The sequence below is a fragment of the Phyllostomus hastatus genome, unplaced genomic scaffold (genome assembly GCF_019186645.2).
Source record: "Phyllostomus hastatus isolate PE091 unplaced genomic scaffold, TTU_PhHast_1.1 phas_scaffold_12, whole genome shotgun sequence".
Lineage (NCBI taxonomy): Eukaryota > Metazoa > Chordata > Mammalia > Chiroptera > Phyllostomidae > Phyllostomus > Phyllostomus hastatus.
The window spans coordinates 12574617-12595262 of NW_025334007.1; the positions used below are offsets into that span (position 1 = coordinate 12574617).

General features: G+C 36.7%; 1 protein-coding gene across 1 annotated transcript in view; it reads right to left on the reverse strand.

Annotated features, from left to right (window-relative positions):
- Nucleotides 1-20646, reverse strand: part of PPEF1 (protein phosphatase with EF-hand domain 1) — an 85168-nt gene that overhangs the window by 44261 nt on the left and 20261 nt on the right. Inside the window, exons 4-6 of the mRNA XM_045856088.1 lie at nt 16908-17035; nt 13545-13605; nt 4563-4726 (exon numbers count right to left, since the gene is read on the reverse strand). Of these exons, the coding sequence (XP_045712044.1) occupies nt 4563-4726; nt 13545-13605; nt 16908-17035 (353 nt within the window). The remainder of the gene's footprint in view (nt 1-4562; nt 4727-13544; nt 13606-16907; nt 17036-20646) is intronic.

Consider the following 20646-nt stretch of genomic DNA (forward strand, 5'->3'; position numbering starts at 1 on the left):
TAAAATATATTATTAAAATGAATTTCACCTATTTCTTTTTACTTTTTAAATATGACTACCTGAAAAATTTACAATATGTATGTCACTCATATTACCTTTCTATTAGACAGCCCTGGTTTACATTTCTGAATGCTAAGAGAGGGGTCATACTTACATATCATTCAGATACTGCTTTGGGTACGGGATTCAGGACAGATAAAACCCTTTGAAACAATCATGACTCATGGTGTCCTGAAATGTCCATTTTCATGGCTATTAAGATAATATACTTTTTTCTACCCCAGATCCCAAAAACATATGATTTAAATTTGGAAGAAATTCATTATTATTTTTTTAAAACACAGGAATCAGGATTTGAAGTAATGTGAGAATTAGGGGGAAAGAGAAGAGCTCCTGGGTGTTGATTAGTGTGGAGACCCAGCTTTCCTGTCTATTTGAGAACTAACAGATTGCTAAGGATTTTCCCCACAAAAGCACTCTAAATCCTCAGTTTTCCTTCACGAATCTTGTAAGCTCCTGTCCCTAGTTAATATTTGTATTAAGTTCTGGACATGGTATGTGAAAACATGGAGAAATAATTTGAGGCCTATTTTCTTCCGGAGAGGATTTAAATTTTCTCTTGGCAGGTGGCTAGAAACGCTAGCCATCTCAATTCAATCTCAGGAATTAGAGGATTCAAAGCTTTGCTTCAATGCCTAGTCTACTTCCAGTCTACTCTTACTCCTAGAGTATGTCCTTAGGGTCCTAACCTAACCTGAGAATGAGGGTTTTGTGGTGATGTCAGAGAAAATAATGCAGTAGGTAGCTCCAAGGTCCCATCCCATCACAGAAACACTTTAAAAAGTCAAGCAAAAACCTCTGTCAAAATCAACTTTGTCAGAGTTCTAGGAAACAGTCAAAATTTATAACAACCAAACAAAGGCTAAATCAGGAAAAGGCAAGTTAAAATGGCTCAGTGCAAGCAGGAAGTAAAAGCTAAGACAAATTGGTAAACAGCTTGGCTAAGCAGTGAAGAGGTGTACCAACACAGAGCTAATCTGCAAAGACTAGGTTCTTCTCTTTTTTTTCTTTTGTTTTTTTTAATAGCTCCTGGGTTCAAGAAAACTCTGTCAAAACACTAGCTGAACACAAGCTAAAGGAACAGAGACTTCAGAGACCGCACATACAACTAGACCTAACAGACATCTATAAAATGCTCCACCTAACAACAGAGGACTACACATTTTTTATAGGTGCACATGGAACGTTCTCCAGAATAGATTAGATGTTAGGCCACAAAACAAGCCTCAACAGATTTTAAAAGATTGGAACCACGCAAAGTATCTTCTCTGACTAAAATGGAATGAAACTAGAAATCAGCAACAGAAGAAAAACTTCAGAAATATGTGGAAATTAAACAACATCCTCTTAAACAACTTTTTGGTCCAAAAAATCACAAGGGAAATTAGAAAATACTTTGAGATGAATGAAAATTAAAACACAATATACCAAAATTTATGGGAGGAAGCAAAAGCAATGTTCAGAGAGACATTTATAGCTGTAAATACCTACATTAAAAAAGAAGAAAGATCTCAAATGAAAAGCTTCACTTAACACCAAGGAGCTAGAAAAATAAAAGCAAAAACTAAACCAAAAGCTAGCTGAAGAAAGAAAATAATGACTAGAGTACAGATAAATGAAATAGAAAATGAAAATACAATAGAGACAATCAACAAAACCAAAAGTTCATTCTTTGTAAAGTTTAACAAAATTCAAAAACCTTTAGCTACACTGACCAAGAAAAAAGAGAAAATACAAGTAACCATAATCAGAAATGAAAGTGGGGACATTCCCACTAACCTTAAAGAAATAAAAAGAATTATGAGACTAATGTGAACAATTGTATACCAACAAATTAGACAACTTAAATGGACAAATTCTTAGAATCATACAAATTACCAAAACTGACTCAAGAAGAAACAGAAAATCCAAACAGATCTAGGACAAGTAGAGGTTGAATAGTTCATCAGAAACATCTTCCCTGGCCCATGTGGCTCAGTTGGTTGGAGCATCATCCAGTAAACTGAAAGGTTGCATTTTGATTCCCAGTCAGGGCACATACCTAGGTTGCGGGTTTGGCCCCAGTCAGGGTGTGTGCAAAAGGGAATCAATCAATGTTTGTCTCTCACATTGATGTTTCTCTCCCTCTCTCTCGCCCTCCCTTCCCCTCTCTCTAAAATCAATAAGCATGTCCTCGGGTGAGGATAAAACAAGCAAAACAAACATACAAACAAAAAACCTCCTAACAAATAAAAGTCCAAGACCAGACAGCTTCATTGGTGAACTCTACTAAATATTTATAGAATTAATACCAAACTGTCTCAAACTCTTGCAAAAAATAGAAGAAGAAACAATTCCTAAATCATTCTATGAGGCCAGAACTACTCTTATACCAAAGCCAGATAAAGATACCACAAGAAAAGAAAACACAGATCAATATCCCTTATGAATAAAATGCTATACTCAACAACATACCAGCAAACCAAATTCAACAGAATTTTTTAAAAAAACTTATACACCATGAACAAATGGGATTTATTCCAGGAATATAAGGGTGGTTCAACATAAGAAAATTAATCAATGTGATACACCACATTAACATACAGTATACTGCTGGCATAAGGATAGACACATACACCAATGGAATAAAATTGGGAGTCTAGAAATAAATCCATACATCTATGGCCTATTAATTTTTGATAAGGGTACCAAGACCATTCAATGGGAAAAAAAAACTAAAAAAAAAAAAGACTCTTCAACAAAAAGCACTGGGACAACTGCATATCTACATACAAAGGATGAAACGGGACCCTCTACCTCGTGCCATGTACAAAAAATTACCGAAAATGGCTTCCAGACCTAAATGTAAGAACTAAAGCTATAAAATTCTTAGAAGAAAATACAAGGGTCGCCTGATCTCAGAAGCTAAGCAGGATCAGGCCTGGTTGGTACTTGGAGGGGAGAAAACATAAGGGTAAATCTTCATGACCTTAGATTTAGCAATGGATTTTTAGATATGACACCAAAAGCACAAGCAACCAAAAAAAAACACACATAAATTGGACTTCATCAAAATTGGAAATTTTAGTGAATCAAAGGATATTAACAAAAAAGTGAAAAGAAAACCTACAAAATGGGAGAAAATATTTGCAAACCATGTACCTGATAAGGGATTTGTATCCAGGATATATAAAGAACTCCTACAACTCAATAATAAATAAACAAATAAGCTGATTTTAAAGTAGTCAATGGATCTGAATGGACATTTCTCCAAAGAGTGTGTACAAATGGCCAATAAACATGAAAAGATTTTCAACATCTTTAGTCATCAGGGAAATGCAAATCAAAACCACAAGTAGATACCATTTCACACACAAATAAGATGGCTAAAAAATATATACAATTTTTAAAAAATGAAAATAACTAGTGTTGGCAAAAAAAAATGACCCTCACCCATTGCTGGTAGGAATGCAAAAAGGTGCAGCTGTGGCAAATGGTTTGGACGTTCCTCAAAATATTAAACATAGAGTAGCCATATGAGCCAGCAATTTCACTCCTAGGTATATACTCAAGAGAAATGAAAACATATATTCATGCAAAAACTTGTACGTGAATGTTGATAGCAGCACTGTTCATAACAGCCAAAAGATAGAAAAATCCAAAAGTCCATCCATTGATGAATTGATAAACAAAAATAGTAGATCCATTACAATAGAATATTAGTCAGCCATAAAAGTAAAGAAGTAATAAAATAGGCTATGACATAAATGAATATTAAAAATATTATGTTAAATGAAAGACACAAAGCCACATAAATGCAAAAGTCAAACACAAAAGCCACATATTATATGATTTCATTTGTATGAAATATCCAGAAGAGACAAATCCACAGAGACAGAAAGTATAATAGTGGTTGCCAGGGGTAGGGGAGGAAGGAATGGTAATAAGTATGACACTTCTTTTGGGGGTGATGAAGATGTTCTGGAATTAGATATTGGTGATGGTTGCACAATCTTGTGAATGTACAAAACAACCACAGAATCATATAGTTTAAATGGTAAATTATATCTCAGACAGAGAAAAAGGAAATGCTGTAAACTATAGAAAGGAGGTTTTTGCACATCTGAGAATACTTTTTTAAAAAGATTTTATTTGTTAATTTTTAGACAGAGGGGAAGGGGGAGAGAAAGAGATGGAGAGAAACATCAATGTGGGGTTGCTTCTCACATGCCTCCCACTGGGGACCTGGCCCGCAACCCAGGTATGTGCCTTGACTAGGGATCGAACCAGAGATCCTTTGGTTCACAGACCGGCACTCAATCCACTGAGCCACACCAGCCAGAGCCACCTGAGGATACTTCTATTCAGTGGGTTAACCAAAGCAGAGAGTAGCTCTCACTTAATGTGAAGCTTTTTCCCAAGGCAATGCATTTCTGATGTAGTGTTTTCATCCATTCATTCAACAAATAGTCATTGAGCACATGATATGTACAAGAATCAAGGTAGTATCTGCTTCCACTTACCTGCTGCTTCTTAAAGCCCTCAATCAGTAAATGAAGAGAATCAGGAGTGAGTGGAAATTTCAGCCGAGGGCCAGTATAGGAGTCTGGGATCTCTATCACTCCTATACAATCCAACTTACTCTTTTCATCCGGGAAGGAACAACCAAATAGTCGATTTACTATTGCTGAAAAAAAAACAGAAAGGGGGACAAAAATGAGCATTCCCATACTTAAATGCATTAAATACCTTCTTGAATGTCTAGCCCATGTAAGGTACTGTGCTAACTGTTATGCATACTGAAGTACCCACATGTAACCACAAGGAATGATTTGTTCTGAAATCAGTAGGTATGTGCACATGAATCACCATCATCCTCTCCTGGGTGGATATTTTACCAAAGCAGTGAGTTCATCAGTGGGGAATGGAGGAAGAAGCACAGGGAAAACTGGTCAATTACGGTATTTTGATGCTCTGAAGCTCTAACTCTACATTTTTTGCCCACTCTTACATCTCAGATTTTTACAAATAGGGTTGAAAACAACAGTGCATTGTATTTGGTTCAAACATCTGCAGCTATTCATGATCTACAGAAATTTAAACTGCAACATTCAATTTTTCCCCTGTTAAACACTTCAAATTTTACTTAGCTATAATTAATTGATTTCTCTCCATCCTCACATAAAACAAATTTTCTGATGTGATTTTCTTTTTCTTCTTGGTAACAAAGCAGATAAAGTTAGAACAAACCATGATGGCAGAAATTCCAAAGGACTTCTGTCTCAGAGACACATTTCTATGTAACATTGCCTGCATTGCCCATTTCAGTAGATACTGATATGCAGTGTCCCTTCTTGCTAGACTGCCCAAGAAATGATCAACCCGAGAACAGAAATCTGGCCAAATCAGATACAGGAAGATTAAAGGGGATATGGTACATTGATTGCAACAGTGACCCCAATTCTCTATCCCAACCTCTGGCCATGCTATTTTTAATGTGATTTTGCAGCTATTCTCACCAAGAGTCTATTTCCCTAGCCCTTGAAGCTGCTTCGTGACTTGTGTTGGCCTAAAGAATGTGGTGAAGTGTTACATACCAGTTCCAAGCCAAGGCCTCACAAGGATGTGTTTGTTTCCATGCTCTCTCATTTGAAACCGTGCCACCACCACAAAGTCCAGGCTAGCCTACTGAAAGCTCCAAGACCATGTGGAGCAGAGCTGAGTCATCCTAGCCAAGGCCATCCTAGATCAGCCTCCAGCCAGCAGACCTCCAGAAAACATAACTGAACTCCAGCCAAGACCCGAAAAACTGCCAAATCGAGCCTGCCAAGATCAGCAGACACGCTCAGCTAATCTGTAGACTTTTGAGCAAAATGAAATGTTTATTAAATGACACTGAACTATTGTGGTTGTTGAATACACATTATCATTAAAGTAACAGATAACTGATACAGAGGATAACATACTCTTAAACTCATTAACACTGAATTGCCACTAATGCCATTAATCAGAGGTTGTCTGCAAGCAGTTTCTATCTTTTTTATTTAGAGTGAACATGTTTGGAAGGTATGATGTTAGCAGATGTAGCTAGAACATGTTTTTTTCCTGATTCACTTATTCTGAGGGATTACAGTTAAGAACTAGACTTGAAAATGTTTTCTAGAGCCATATTTGGTAATTTAAATATACTTTCTAAATTATTGTGTATCCAATATTTTTTTGGTAATGGCTGATGATCTTTTATAAGAAGTTGAATTTAGGAGTAATAATGTCTATTTTCAATGTGGTCCAGCAAGTTGTTTTTCCTTTGGATTTGGTTTGAGATTTGAGAATAAGTTCATTATTTCATGTTTGAAAACTAGAAATGCAGAGTATCTTGGTAAATTGTATCTCAGACTCATTATGTAGGCAGTAAAGCCTAAATACTCTACTGGACTATCATAGTGATCAGTGCCACTCAAATGCCACTCATTTCTAATTGGTAGTCATTCTTAAAGATGCATCCTGTTCTAAGGGAAAACTTTCCTCTTCTTAACTCTGCACACTGAAATATCAGGTTCCTCTTGGGAAAACAACAACAACAACAACAAAAACAAGACAACCCCAGCAGTTTCACCATGTCATCTTATAACAGACTTATTGAGCAATCCCAACTCTGTGAGATATAAACAAGAAACGACTTTCTTTTCCCAACCATTGCCTTCACCCATATTCTGTTAACTCTCCCTTTCTCATCAGCTGACACATTAAGTCAATTCCATTAGTTCAGGTTATTAAAAGTCAGTCTTGTTTTTGAAGAACAGAATAAAAAGTTTTTCTTCTTAACAGATAAAAGGTCAGTCTCACCCTTCCTTCAAAACATGTAATAATCCTCATTCCTTATAAATTTAGTAATAAATATATGAAAAAGCACCATTGCCCTAAAACAATCCTTGGTCAAAACTACTAAGTATGAAGTATCAGGAGACACCAAATCATAATTCTTCAGCTGGTTTTTAGCCTCATTAAAAAAAAAACAATAACACAAATTCTTTTCCAAATGTATAGCTAATGTAGGTCATGTATAAACACAATTAAAAGCTTTAACATTTCAAACGCAAGAACTGTCTTTGTGGGCTATGACTATCATAACTAATAATAATAATTTAAGAAATACTAACAATATATGGAGATTTGTACAATGCTTAATTAGAATTAATCCTTACCTATTTATTTCATAATTCTGTCAACATGAATCTAAGTAAATATAATAAAGTTTTGAATTATAACCGAATGATACCCTTACAAGGTCTTCTAAGGAAAATACCTGGAAAACGTCCCCTACATACAATCTTTTCTTTTACCCAGTACAGACTCAAAGTCTGAACAGGGATCATTTTAAGCCCATAATTTAAAAACAAAACAAAACAATTTCTGCCTCTACCGTCCACATCACTTTGAAAACAAGCTCCAGATATTTCTGGAAAAAGACAAGCACCAATTGAACTGCATTTATAGTTATTTTATTTCTAAATTATGAATCTGGATTAAAACAGTGGGGTGTTCCTATAACAAACTCAGTAGTTGCCAAAATGATATTTCATAAAATATAGTATCTGTTCCTGATCTTTTAAAAACTCAAAAAACCTCCTTACCATAATTTTTAAAATTTAAATTAACAATAATAGTCTTTCTATTAAGTCATGAACAAAACAAGGATTTCACTGTTTCATTTTAACATTGTTCTGCTATCTTCGGCCACTGCAACAAAACATGAAGTCAAAATAAGAGGAATGACTGCTGGACACAAAGATGAAAAGTTACTTGTAGCCAGTGTGATTAAATATATGTGCTTGAGAAAATCAATTGAAAAACTCCCAGAACTGATAGAAGAATTAACATAATATAGAGGTTAACCATAATGGTTTTAATCACAACTTTACCACTGATAAAATGAACAACCTTGGGAGGTTACCTTCTAAGTCTCAGTAGTCTCATCCACAAAAAGGGGATGATAATAATACTGACCTCACTGATGTATTAGGAAGACTAAATAAAATAATATATTTAAAGTACTTAATGATGTAGCATAGGTGAACATTAAATAAATATCAGCAATAAAAATAATTTTATTAATGTTAGTTGATAATAGCACAATACAAAATAAATAGATATAAATCAATAACTTTACTAAATACCACCAATAATCATTGAGGAGGTATCATGGGAAAATTATCATATTCACCATAGCAACAAAAAATATAGCACCTCTCCTCAAACTATTCTAAAATATTCAAGAGGAAAGATTCCCAAGCTCCTTTTAAGAGGTCAGCATTATCCTAATTCCAAAACCAGATAAAGACACTGCAAAAAAAAAAAAAAAAGGAAATTATAGGCCAATATCTCCAATGAACATAGATGCAAATTCCTCAACAAAATATTAGCAAACCAAATCCAACACTACTTTAAAAAGATCACACACCATGATAAAGTGGGATTTATTCTGGGAATACAAGATTGGTGCAAAATCTGCAAATCAATTAATATGATACACCACATAAACAAAGTGAAAAATAAAAATCATATGATCACACCAACAGATGCAGGAAAAGCTTTTTGAAAACATCCAGCACTCATTTACGATAAGAACTCTCAGCAAAGTGGGAATAGAGGGAAAACACTCCAGCATAGTAAACGCCATATATGACAAACGCACAGCCAACATCATACTCAACAGTGAAAAACTACAAGCATTCCCCTTAAGGTCAGGAACAAGGCACAGGTATGTACTCTGACCTCTCTCATTCAACATAATACTGGAACTCCTAGCCACAGCAATCAGACAGAAAGAAGAAATGAAAGGCATCCAAATTGGAAAGTAAAAAGATGACATGATACTTTATATAAAGAACCCTAAAGGTCTCCCAAAAAACTACTAGAACTTATAAATGAATTTAGTAAAGTAGCAGGATAAAAAAATATTCAGAAATCAGTTGCATTTTATACACCAATAATGAACTATCAGAAAGGAAAATTAAGAAACCACTCCCATTTACAATTGCATAAAAAAGATAAAATACCTAGGAATAAATTTAACCAAAAAGGCAAAAGACCTGTACTACAAAAATTATAAAAATACTAAACAAATACATTGAATATGATACAAATAAATGGAACCATATACCATGCTCACAAATAGGAAGAATTAACATTATTAAAATGTCCATACTACCCAAAGCAATCTATAGAGTCAATGCACTTTCTATCAAAATACCCATGGCATATTTCACAGAAATAGAACAAATAATCCAAAAATTTATATGGAACCACAAAAGACTCTGAATAGCCACAGCAATGTTGAGAAAGAAAAACAAAGTTGCAGGTTTCACACTACCAGATATTGAACTACACTGTAGGCCTATAGTAATCAAAACAACATGGTACTGCCATAAAAACAGACACACATATCAATAAAATAGAATAGAGAACCCAGATATTAACACATATCTCTATGGGCACTTAATATTTGACAAAGGAGACAAGAATATACAATGGGCACTGGCTGCTGTGGATCAGTGGATTGAGCACTGGTCTGTGAACCGAAAGGTCACCCGTTCTATTCCCTATCAGGGCATATGCCTGGGCTGCAGGCCAGGTCCCCATTTGGGGGTGAATAAGAGGCAACCAACTGATGTTTCTCTCCCTCTTTTTCTCCCTCCCTTCTCCTCTCTCTGTAAATAAATAAATAAAATCTTTTTTAAAATGTACACAATGGGGTACAGACAACCTATTCAATAAATGCTGTTGGGAAAATTGGACAGATAACATGCAAAAAAGTAAAACTAAACCACCTTCTTACACCACATACAAGAATAAACTCAAGCCCTGGCTGGCATGGCTCAGTGGATTGAGCGCGGGCTGCGAACCAAGGCATCGCAGGTTCGATTCCCAGTCGGGGCGCATGCCTGGGTTGCGGGCCGCGGCCCCCAGCGGCCACACATTGATGTTTCTCTCTCTCCCTCTTTCTCCCTCCCTTCCCTCTCTAAAGGTAAATAAAATCTTTAAAAAAAAGGATAAACTCAAAATGGATTAAAGATTTAAATGTAAAAATAGAAATCATAAAAATCCTCAAAGAAGACATACACGGTAAAATATCTGATATTTCTCATAGCAACATTTTTTCTAATATATTCTCTCAGGCAAGGGAAACAAAAGAAAAAATAAACAAATGGGACTACATCAAACTAAAAAGTTTTTACACAGCAAAGAAAACCTTCAACAAAATGAAAAGACAACCCAGTGAATGGGAGAACATATTTGCCAATAATACATCTGATGGGGGTAATATCCAAAATTTATAAAGAGCTCATACAACTCAAAACCAAAAAAACAAACAATCCAATTTAAAAATGGGAAGAAGGCCTGAATAGACAGTTCTCCAAAGAGGACATACAGATAACCAATGGACATATAAAAAATGCTCAAAATCACTAATCATCAGAAAAATGCAAGTTAAAACCACAATGAGATATCACCTCACACCTGCCAGAATGGCTACTGTCAATAAATCAACAAACAAGTATTGACGAGGATGTGGAAAAAAGGAACTATCATGTACTGTTGGTGGGAATGCAGATTGATGCTGCCACTATGGGAAACAGTATAAAGGTCCCCCCAAAAATTAAAAATGAAACTGCATTATGACCTAGTGATTCCACTTATAGGTATATAAAAAAAGAAACACAAAACACTAATTTGAAAGAATATGAAGTCTGTCCAGAAAAAGTCTAGTCATTGTTAATATAATGAGAATGGTTTGCACTACATCAATGTAACCTGACAGCCAAGGAGAGTGGACTAGAATGTGCATGCATGAACAATGATGACTTCACTGTACTAGTTAGTAGGGACAGTAGAGGCCATTGAGTGAGCATGTGTACTATGTAGCCATTACATTCAAAATGAGTGAGCAAGTAGATTAATAAATCTGCATTGAATTTTGCATTAAGCTCTAACATTCCTCCACAGAAACTATTCAGATGATTCAGAAGGCCACAACTATAGGTAACTAGTGATTGGCAGCTTCATCATAACAACATACCTGCTCATACATCACATCTTGTACAGAATTTTTTGGTGAAACATCAAATAATCCAGGTGACTCTGCCCCCCTAAAGCCCAGATTTGACCCCCTGCAACTTCTGGCTTTTCCTAAAACTAAAATCACCTTTGAAAGGGGAGAGATTTCAGGCCATCAGTGAGATGCAGGAAATTATGGTGGGGCAGCTGATGGTGATTGGGAGAACTGTGTGAGGTCCCAAGGTGCCTACTTTGGAGGGGACTGAGGTGTCACTGTCCTATGGACAATGTTTCTTGTATCTTGTACCTTCTTCAATAAATGTCTCTATGTTTCATATTAGATGGTTGGATACCTTCTGGACAGACCTTGTACATATATAGACCAAAATGAACATGCACAAGACTATGCACAGCAGTACCATTTAAATTGCCAAAACTGAAAAGTCAGAAGTCTATAAACAGTGGAATGAATAAACAGTAGAATGGATACATTTTGGTACATCCATAGAATGGAATATTATTCAGCAATAAGAATGACCAAATTGCAACGACATGAATGACTCTCACAAATACGATGTGGTGTAAAAGAAGCCAAACTCAAAGCTCTGTGCTTTAATTTATTTAGAGAAGTTCAAAAACAAGAGAAATTAATCTGGGATATAGAAGTCAGAAACATAGTGATGGGGCAGGTAGGTAGTGGGCTGTTTCTGTGGTTCTGATAATGTTTTATTTCTGTGTGTGTGTGTGTGTGTGTGTGTATTCTGGTTGTTGTTTTTTAGTTTTATTTTTATTGTTTATGTTGTTACAGTTGTTCCTGCTTTTTCTCCCTTTCCTCACCTCCACCCAGGCCCACCCTCTCTCCACCCCAAGCCAACCTCCATACTGGTGTCTGTGTCCATGGGTTGTGTGATAATGTTTTATTTCTTGTTCTGGGTGCAGGTTACAAGGGTATGTTTACTTTGAGAAAATCTATTGAGCCATATACTTATGATTTGTGTACTTTTCTGTAATGTAAAGTTTCTGTAAAGTTTACATAAGAAGATTAAGCCACTGTCCTCTTCTTTGATAAAATTTTAAATATATTTTTAAATCACCTGCAGAATTTTTTAAATGTAGATTTAAAAAAAGCAAAAAACAAAACAAAACAAAAAACCCCCAGAGACTGAGTAAATCTCTGGGCTGGAACTCAGCCATCTGCAGCTATGAATCTCCATAAGTAATTCTGATGCACAGGCCAGATTGAAATATTAAGTTATTAGCAGAAAGAGTGCTACTTCATTTCATAATTATTATATTTCCTCTCAGAAATATTTTTGCCAAAGAACATGAAACACAAACAACTCTCTTCAGATTGCAATTATCTAAATGAAAGAAAATGGCAAAATACCTATTTCCACCCACTCCCCACTCTTCAGGTTTGGCTATTCCACCGTTCATAAAGCTTCCCTAGATAATTAAATGCTTTAATTAGTCTCAAACACATGTACTTAACTAAAAGCATGCCATGAAACCACCACTCTTTTGCCACTTCAAAGGGTGGTCACTAGATTATTTAAAATATGCTCTGAGATGCCATAAACACTTTATTTTTAATATTGATGACTGTTTTCTAATTGATTTTTTTAGAGAGAAAGAAAAATCAATTTTGTTGTTACAGTTATTTATGCATTCGTTGGTTTATTCTTTTATGTGCCCTGACTGGGGATTGAACATGCAACCTTGGTGTACCAGGACAATGCTCTAACCAACTGAGGTGCTTGGCTAGGGAATATGCCATAAACATTTTTAATTAGAGTAAAAAATTGTTGCCCCAAACTAAATAAAAAGGTTTTAAATTCTAGCATCTACCTTGCAGATAACAGGCAGATCTTAATTTGCAGAATAAACACATGCCTTGCTAAAAACTATGTTAAAAACATTTTTGAACCACACCTGTGTTGCCTGTCTCTGAAATTACTCATTTAGTCATTTCAGAATGACTAAATAAGTGATAGATAAATAGACAGATATCTATGCAGAAAACAGAGATATGATAGGGCTAACTGTGTTTAATCCACCATTTCCCCCTGACCTGTTCCATAAAACATATAAGATATTTTGATCCCTCAGCACAAAAGTTTCATGGATAAAGAATAAGATCTTCCTTATTAAGCTACTATTGTACATCAATAGATTGTGGCTCAGAGAGAGTATTAAAAAAATTAACACTGAATGAAATCTAATTCAGTTTTTTGAAAGTGAAAGAATTAAATGGTCAATTTAGTTGACACCTATCAGAGAAGAAAAAAGCCAGCTGAACTGATTTCACCAGTTGTTTGGTGACACATAGACAACGCAGGTGGGCATCTTTTAAAACGTTTAATGTTCTGTCTTCAGAGTTTACATCCCTTGATGAGGACAATTTAATATTTAATGATTGCTTTCCAAAAGACTAAATTTTTACTTACCTGGATCTTTCTCTTTTATACCTGCATAGTTTTCCAACATGAAGGAAAAGAAATTCGATAACTGGACAAAATAAAAATACATTAATCAATTAATGAACCCTAAACAGCTACTGTGGCAAATGCTGTTGGTGTTCCATGCAAGACCCCTTATTCTTTTGGGGCACTCATCCCCCAGCTGCAGTAGGTCCCACCTCTACCTGCCCCCCTCCTCCCAGGGACTGCCCTTGGCAGATGGGTGGCACTTTTCTCAGAGTCACATAGGATACCATATATTCACCCTCTTGGGGGAGTGCCCATAGAAAATGACTATCTGAAACAAGGGTATTACAACCCAGGCCCCCCCTCCCTTGCCACTGGTTGGAGTAAACGGCGATGCATTTCACACTTCAGAGCTCCCAATGGGATTCAGACTAAGGTCAAGCTTCTCCAGAAAACACATTTTTGCCTAGTTTCATCCCTTGTCTAATCTTGATTTCTTCACTTCCTTAAAAGTTTTTCCTGAGAACACTCTTAGGAAAACACTTATACTGGAATCCCTGTCTCAGATTCTGCTTCTAGGAAACCAACCTAAGATGGCTACTAGATTTTGTTCATTATGATCTCTTCTTTTCCTTTTGGTGGTGAGATGAAGAGTTAAGGGATACTTTTAAATGTCAAATATATTTGGGGAATGAAATAAGGAAGGAGGGAGGGAGGAAAAGATGGAAATCCACCAGCATTCCAACCATCAGCTATTTGCTGCTTCTATGCCTACCAATTATCTGCAAAGACCTGCATTTATACAGCATAAATAACTTCTCCGAGTCCAGCCTCCCATAAAGAGTGAAGACTACGAAATCTTATCAACCTGTGAATAGGTCTGGGAGTTGAGGGAAGGAAGACTTTCCATTCAAATATAAAAATGTACAATTTTAATACCATCGATACATTTGTCAATTAAGAGTTAATAAACAACAAACAACAAGTGCTGGTGAGGATGTGGAGAAAAGGGAACCCTAGTGCACTGCTGGTGAGAATGCAGACTGGAGTAACCACTGTGGAAAACAGTATGGGTTTCCTCAAAAAATTAAAAGTGGAACTGTCTTTTGACCCAACAATTTCACTTCTGGGAATATATTCTAAGAATCCTGAAGCACCAGTCAGAAAGAATATACACGCCCCTATATGAGCAGATGAAAAAGCTGCGGTACATTTACACAAGGGAATACTATGCAGCTGTGGAAAAGGAAGGACCTCTTACCCTTTGCAACAGCATGGATGGAACTGGTGAGTATTATGCTAAGTAATATAAGCCAGTGAGAAAAAGACAAATACCATATGATGTCACCTATATGTGGAATCTAATGAAGAAAATAAACTGACAAAAAAAAATAGAACCAGAAGCATGAATACATGGAACAGACTGACAGATCTCAGAAAGGAGGGAGGCGGAGGGGACTGGATAAAAGAAGGTAAAGGGATTAGCCAAGGAACCTATATGCATAGTCCAGGGACATGATACAAGAGTGTGATGAAGGCCAGGGGTGGGGGTTGGGGGCTGGGTGGAGGTGGGCAAAGGGGGGGAAATGGGGGACATGTGCAATAGTGTCAACAGTAACAAACAAACAAACAAACAAATAAATAAATAACAAGAGTTAATAGAAACCACAATGAAATACCACTTCACCCACACCAGTATGGCTATAATCAAAAAGACTAATACTAACAAGTATTGTAAAAGAGTGGCAAAATTGGACCACTTCATACACTGCTAGCAGGAATGTAAAATGGTACTGCTGCTTTGGAAAACAATTTAGCAATTACTTAAAAAGTTAAACAGAGTTACCAGATGGGCCCACAGTTCTACTTATAGGTATATACCCAAAAGAATTGAAAACATATGTTACCACAGAAACTTACACACAAATATTCATAGCAGCATTATTTAAAATAGTCAAAAAATAGAAATATTTCAAAAGATCTACCCACTTAGAAATAAACAAAATATGCAATATCCATACAATGAAGTATTATCCAGCCATAAAAAGGAGTGAAGTACTGATACACACTATAACATGGATGAATATTGAAGACATTATGCTAAGTGAAAGAAGTCAGACACCAAAGGATCACATATTGTGTGATTATATTTATATGAAATATGTCCAGGAAAGGCAAATCTATAAAAACAGAAAACAGATTAGTGGTTGCCAGGGAATGGGAGTGACTGCTAATGAGTATCAAGATTTCTTGAGGGGAGGAAGTGATGAAAATGTTCTAAAATGTATTTTGGTAATGGTTACAACTTTGGAAATATATATACTAAGGGCCATTACATTTTATACTTTAACTGAATTGTATCTCAATAAATCTGTTATAAAAAGTCAATATTAAAGAATGCACTAATACTGGAATGTATACATATAAAGCATATTAAGTTGAGAGCTCACTCTACCTTTATATTCATCACTATATTCTATAGTACTTGAAAGGACAGCCCACACTGTGAGCTCCTAATCAGGGCAAAGGGACAACCTGATTGAATCATAGTATACTGTTTTTATAAGTGCCAAGTATAAATTCATTAATTTCTTTGATTCTTTTTGAAGTTGTCCTAATTATTTTTAAAAGATTATTTGATAAATTTACAGATAAGTATAATTGTGAAAACTACAATCAATACAGAATGAAAATGAGAATTACCCTCCCACCCACTCCCACCTATCAATACCACTCTTGTCCCCAGAAATAATCACTGGAAACACTTTACTGTGTATCTTTTTCCAGACTTTTGCTGTATGTTTAATTTCCTTTCATATATATGGAATAAAACTCTACATACTGTTCTATAGTTGATTTTTTATTAACAGTTATATTGGAGATCTTTCTAAGATCTTTTTATTATTAAAAAGTACTTTTTTCTATCAATAAGCATTAAAGTTGGATTATATATCATTTTTTGCAAGCTTTAAAAAGGCCTTCCTCACCCATCTATATTTTCTGCTAGAACTTTCTTAGGTTGTTCCCAGGAAATTCTTCCATTTTTTAACTTTTCGCCATGTTTTTTTCTTCATAAAGTAACAACTTTACTTCCCACTGGGGCACATACCCCAAAATAGAAAAAGGCCAGTTTTATTAGTTAACTAGACATCTGGCAGCCCTCCTAAAAATGTGAACTTCAGAACTGAGAAAAAATGTCATCCTCATCCCAAATCATACTCTCTCTCAATAGCTAGTTCCAAGACAATGTCACTATATCTTCTATTAAAGCCTTTCACCAACATTCCCTAGCTTTACAAAATGGTCCCAACCTGTCATTCTTTCAATAACAAGCAGTGAAGAGCAGCATTTTACCAAAAGGAGAGACAAGCTTACAAAACAGACCTGTAATTGGCCTTGTTCATCAGCATATTCAATGGACTGGAAGACGGTGAGAGCATAACGTTCTCTGGTCGTCAGCCGAGCTCTGTAACCCCGGTACCAATTTTGGATGATCAACGCGGCTTTTATTGCTGCAGACCCACAGGATGAAAGAGAAAAACAGTTACTATGCAGCTATGGGGGGATGTGGGTGCTTCAGGAAAAAAAAATCAGCCCACCTGGATTCCTCAGTTCTACAAACATAAAAACTACAAACAATGAGATTTACCTTCATGTTTTTTGTAAAATGTCCACAAGTCTCAAATATTCAGAGAAGAATGATGTCATAGACATTAAGAGTAGAATTTTTGGAGCAAGACTACCTGCATTTGAATCCCAGCTCTGCTAATTACTATCTATGTGACTTTGGGTAAGTCATTAAAACTCTCAAAGCCTCAGTTCCCTGTAAAATGGGGATAACAGTACTTACCTATGGCACTATTTAAGCATATGAAGTCTACATATTCCCTATGAAGTAACAATGCCATTCTTCACCATATACCCCAAAGCAATTCTCACACAGTACATAAAGGAGACATAGCAATACAATGCTTCTTTGTGGCAGTAGGAAGTCTGATGCCAGTGTAGCCTGGCTGTCTGTTGCTAGGAAGGAGAATGTGCAACTGTGTTGGGTGCACACTATAGAGTATTATGCCACAAGCGGAAACAATATTTTAGATAAACCTGTAGCAACACAAATGAATCTTTAAAAAGTTGTGCTTCAGTGAGTTGTGCTTCAGATTAAAAAGTTAGAGACAGAAATGAAATATAACATGATACCATTTTATATAAATTCAAAATACACATACAGAAAATCACAATATACTTTTCATCAGAATATATACAAAGGAAATGATACACACTAAACAATAGACTAGTTATTTATGGGAGGGGTGAATGAGCATCAGGTACATGGATAAAAAGGAATAAGAAAATTAATTAACTAACATGGGTCTTGCACAGACCAATGATAGCAATGCACAATGAATTGAGAAGTATGATTAATTCCACTTCTATGCCTGATATTCAATTGATAAGTCACAGATGGGAATGAACACACCTCTCTCTTCATAATTACTATCAATCCAAAATGAGATACCATAGGCAGAGTTTAGCCCAATGCCTGATGGAAAGCACATGATAAACAAATGGTAACTGTAGTAATAAGTATTGTCTTATTTGTGGATTATTCAGGCACACTGACTCTGTTCTAGTAGGCTTTGAACTATTGTGCAGCTTCAGAGTTTTGAGCAAAGAGATCAGGTAAAATTGAGATTTAAAATCTAGTCTTTTATGCCTTCCTCGAGTTTTAGAGTGAAGAGCAATGAACACAGCTGGCTCCTTTCATTCATGGTATAATTTTTCCCAGTTAGCACATAAAAATTAAGAGTTCACTATAATAAGAACAGTTTGAGTTTTGAAAGCAGGAATCCGGCCTCCAGTCCCAGCATCCTCGGTTGCAAGTACTGCTCTGGCATACCACGTACACACTAGTCATCTAAGGGTGTTTTTTCATGGGCTCCTTCAAGGCTCTCAGGTTTCAGGGACTCATTTCATTGTTCAGCTTCCCAAAAAACCCCAGGAAGCAGACATAAGGTCAAGTATCAAAATCTTCATAGGGAAAAACCACAGGGAGAAGCTGAGTAACCTGTTCAATACTGCAAAGCAAATAATTGGTAGTACCATGGCTGAAATCTCATGTTCTTACCATTTCCTTATGGACAGTCCAGGCTTACCTGAGAGATCTGCTCTGTGGAATAGTCACTGTTATGACCAACCAACCCTCACCTAAGTGGTTTGCTGTTCACCAAGTACAATGTTCCAGTGCAGGGACAAGCAATAGAGTCATTTCTGGAGTCCTCGCCACACTGTAAACCTGAGACAGACTAACTTAAGGTCACTTACACAATGAAAAGAAATGGACAGCAAGGAAATGAATCAAAGTCTCACTGACTCCATAGCCCAAGCGCTTAACCTCCATAGAGCTACTAACTTTTTTCTGTGCCTCAGTTTCTTCATCTGCACAATGATGGAGTGAAATAAATGATCTCTAAAGTCTCTTTTATTTACTATTAGCAACATCAATAATAAATAATCAAGCTTATTTTATTTCTATAACTGATCATTGAACAAAATAGCTACCATGTGTTAAAGGTCTATACTACAAAACATCAAGTCCCAAGTATTATCATCTCCATGTTACATATAAGGAAACTTCCAGTTTAGAGAGGCAAGGAACTTGTTCAAGTCACTTACCTAGTATGGACCCAGGTCATCTAAGTCCAAGTTGTGGGCTCTCTCCACTATATATGGCCAGTTACTTCATTCCCTAATCTATTTGTACTTTTTCTTTCCCTTGAATAATAGCCACCATTTATTGAGTGCCTAGTATGTGCCTGACACTAAGCCAGACACATTACCTATACTATTACTTCTACTACTCCCCAACAAGGGGAAAGAGGCCATGTAAGTCTACTCTCCAATCTCTGCCTTTCAGTGGACCACAGCCCACTCCCCAGGGGCAGAGTTGCTATTTTGTTTGGTAAAGCACACAGTACATTCATGGGTATTGGGCCTTGGAAGGTAGATAGCCACGTGCAGTTCCCTATCTCTTACACTTCCTCTTTTACTCCAAAGTCAGTAAGCTGAGCCAGCCTTGACCCCAGCTTGGGAATTCGCCATCTCTGTTAAGGCTTGCATTCCTGTACCTGAGCCCCTACGCCTGAGCATGAACACCACGTACTAAGCTATCACATGTCACCTCTCACCCCATGCTTCTCTACTCTAGTCAGCTTGCTGGTGTTGCAGGCTGGGATTCTACAGGCCACATTTCCACTTTGCCAGTTGCTCCATGTTTGGCTCTGTCAATAGGGGCTGTCAAGGCTGGAGGAGGGACAGGGGACACACTCCTACCTGTTCCTATTAGTACAGCCTAGCAAGTGGTCTCCCCCATCCACAGCAGATTCTCTTTGCTTGCAGCCATTGGATCCAGTTTGAAGTTTACCCAGCACGTGCAACATCAGCCACATAGCAGCCCCTCAGAGACACTAGCACCAGCTGAGCAATCCCCTCCCCACCTTTTCAAAGGTCTGAGTGTCAGTTCTGCAGGGCCCCTCCTCCAAGTTCCTAAATTTTAATAATTCCAGTCTTTCCCCTTTGTTCTCTCAGCCCTAGAGGTGGTAACTTTCCTGCAGTTGCTACCTCCTTATACCTTAGAGCGCTTTTTCAGAGACCCTTTCAGTTACCTAATAACGACTGGATTCCTAGTTAACCGTTGATAACATTCAATTCTCTCTATTCAAATCACTCTTCGTTTTTGCCTCCTGACTAAACCCTGCCTGCTGAGCTAGCTAGTCCCATGGGGGTGGGAAAAGTAGGTTCAGCTTAGGCCTCCAGCCTTTAACTTCCTATCCGTAAAGCAAAAGATCTGTGTTGTCCAGGTCCAAACTCATTAGACAGCTTAGATCTGCTTCTGGTCCTGCTGCTTCATGGTGTATGTAACAGGGCTTGTCTTCCCTGTCACACTAACTCCATGCAGAAAAAAGACAAAAATAAAAGCTATTGCCTTATGTGTCAAAAGGTCTTCTATTTTTGTTTCTAGAAGGAAGCAACAGCATAGGTTTAATAAGTTATCTGGCCAATTTTCTGTGTCTAGCACAGGTGGCTTCTCTATTGCCAAGCTGTTCTCTTTGTTGTTGTTGTT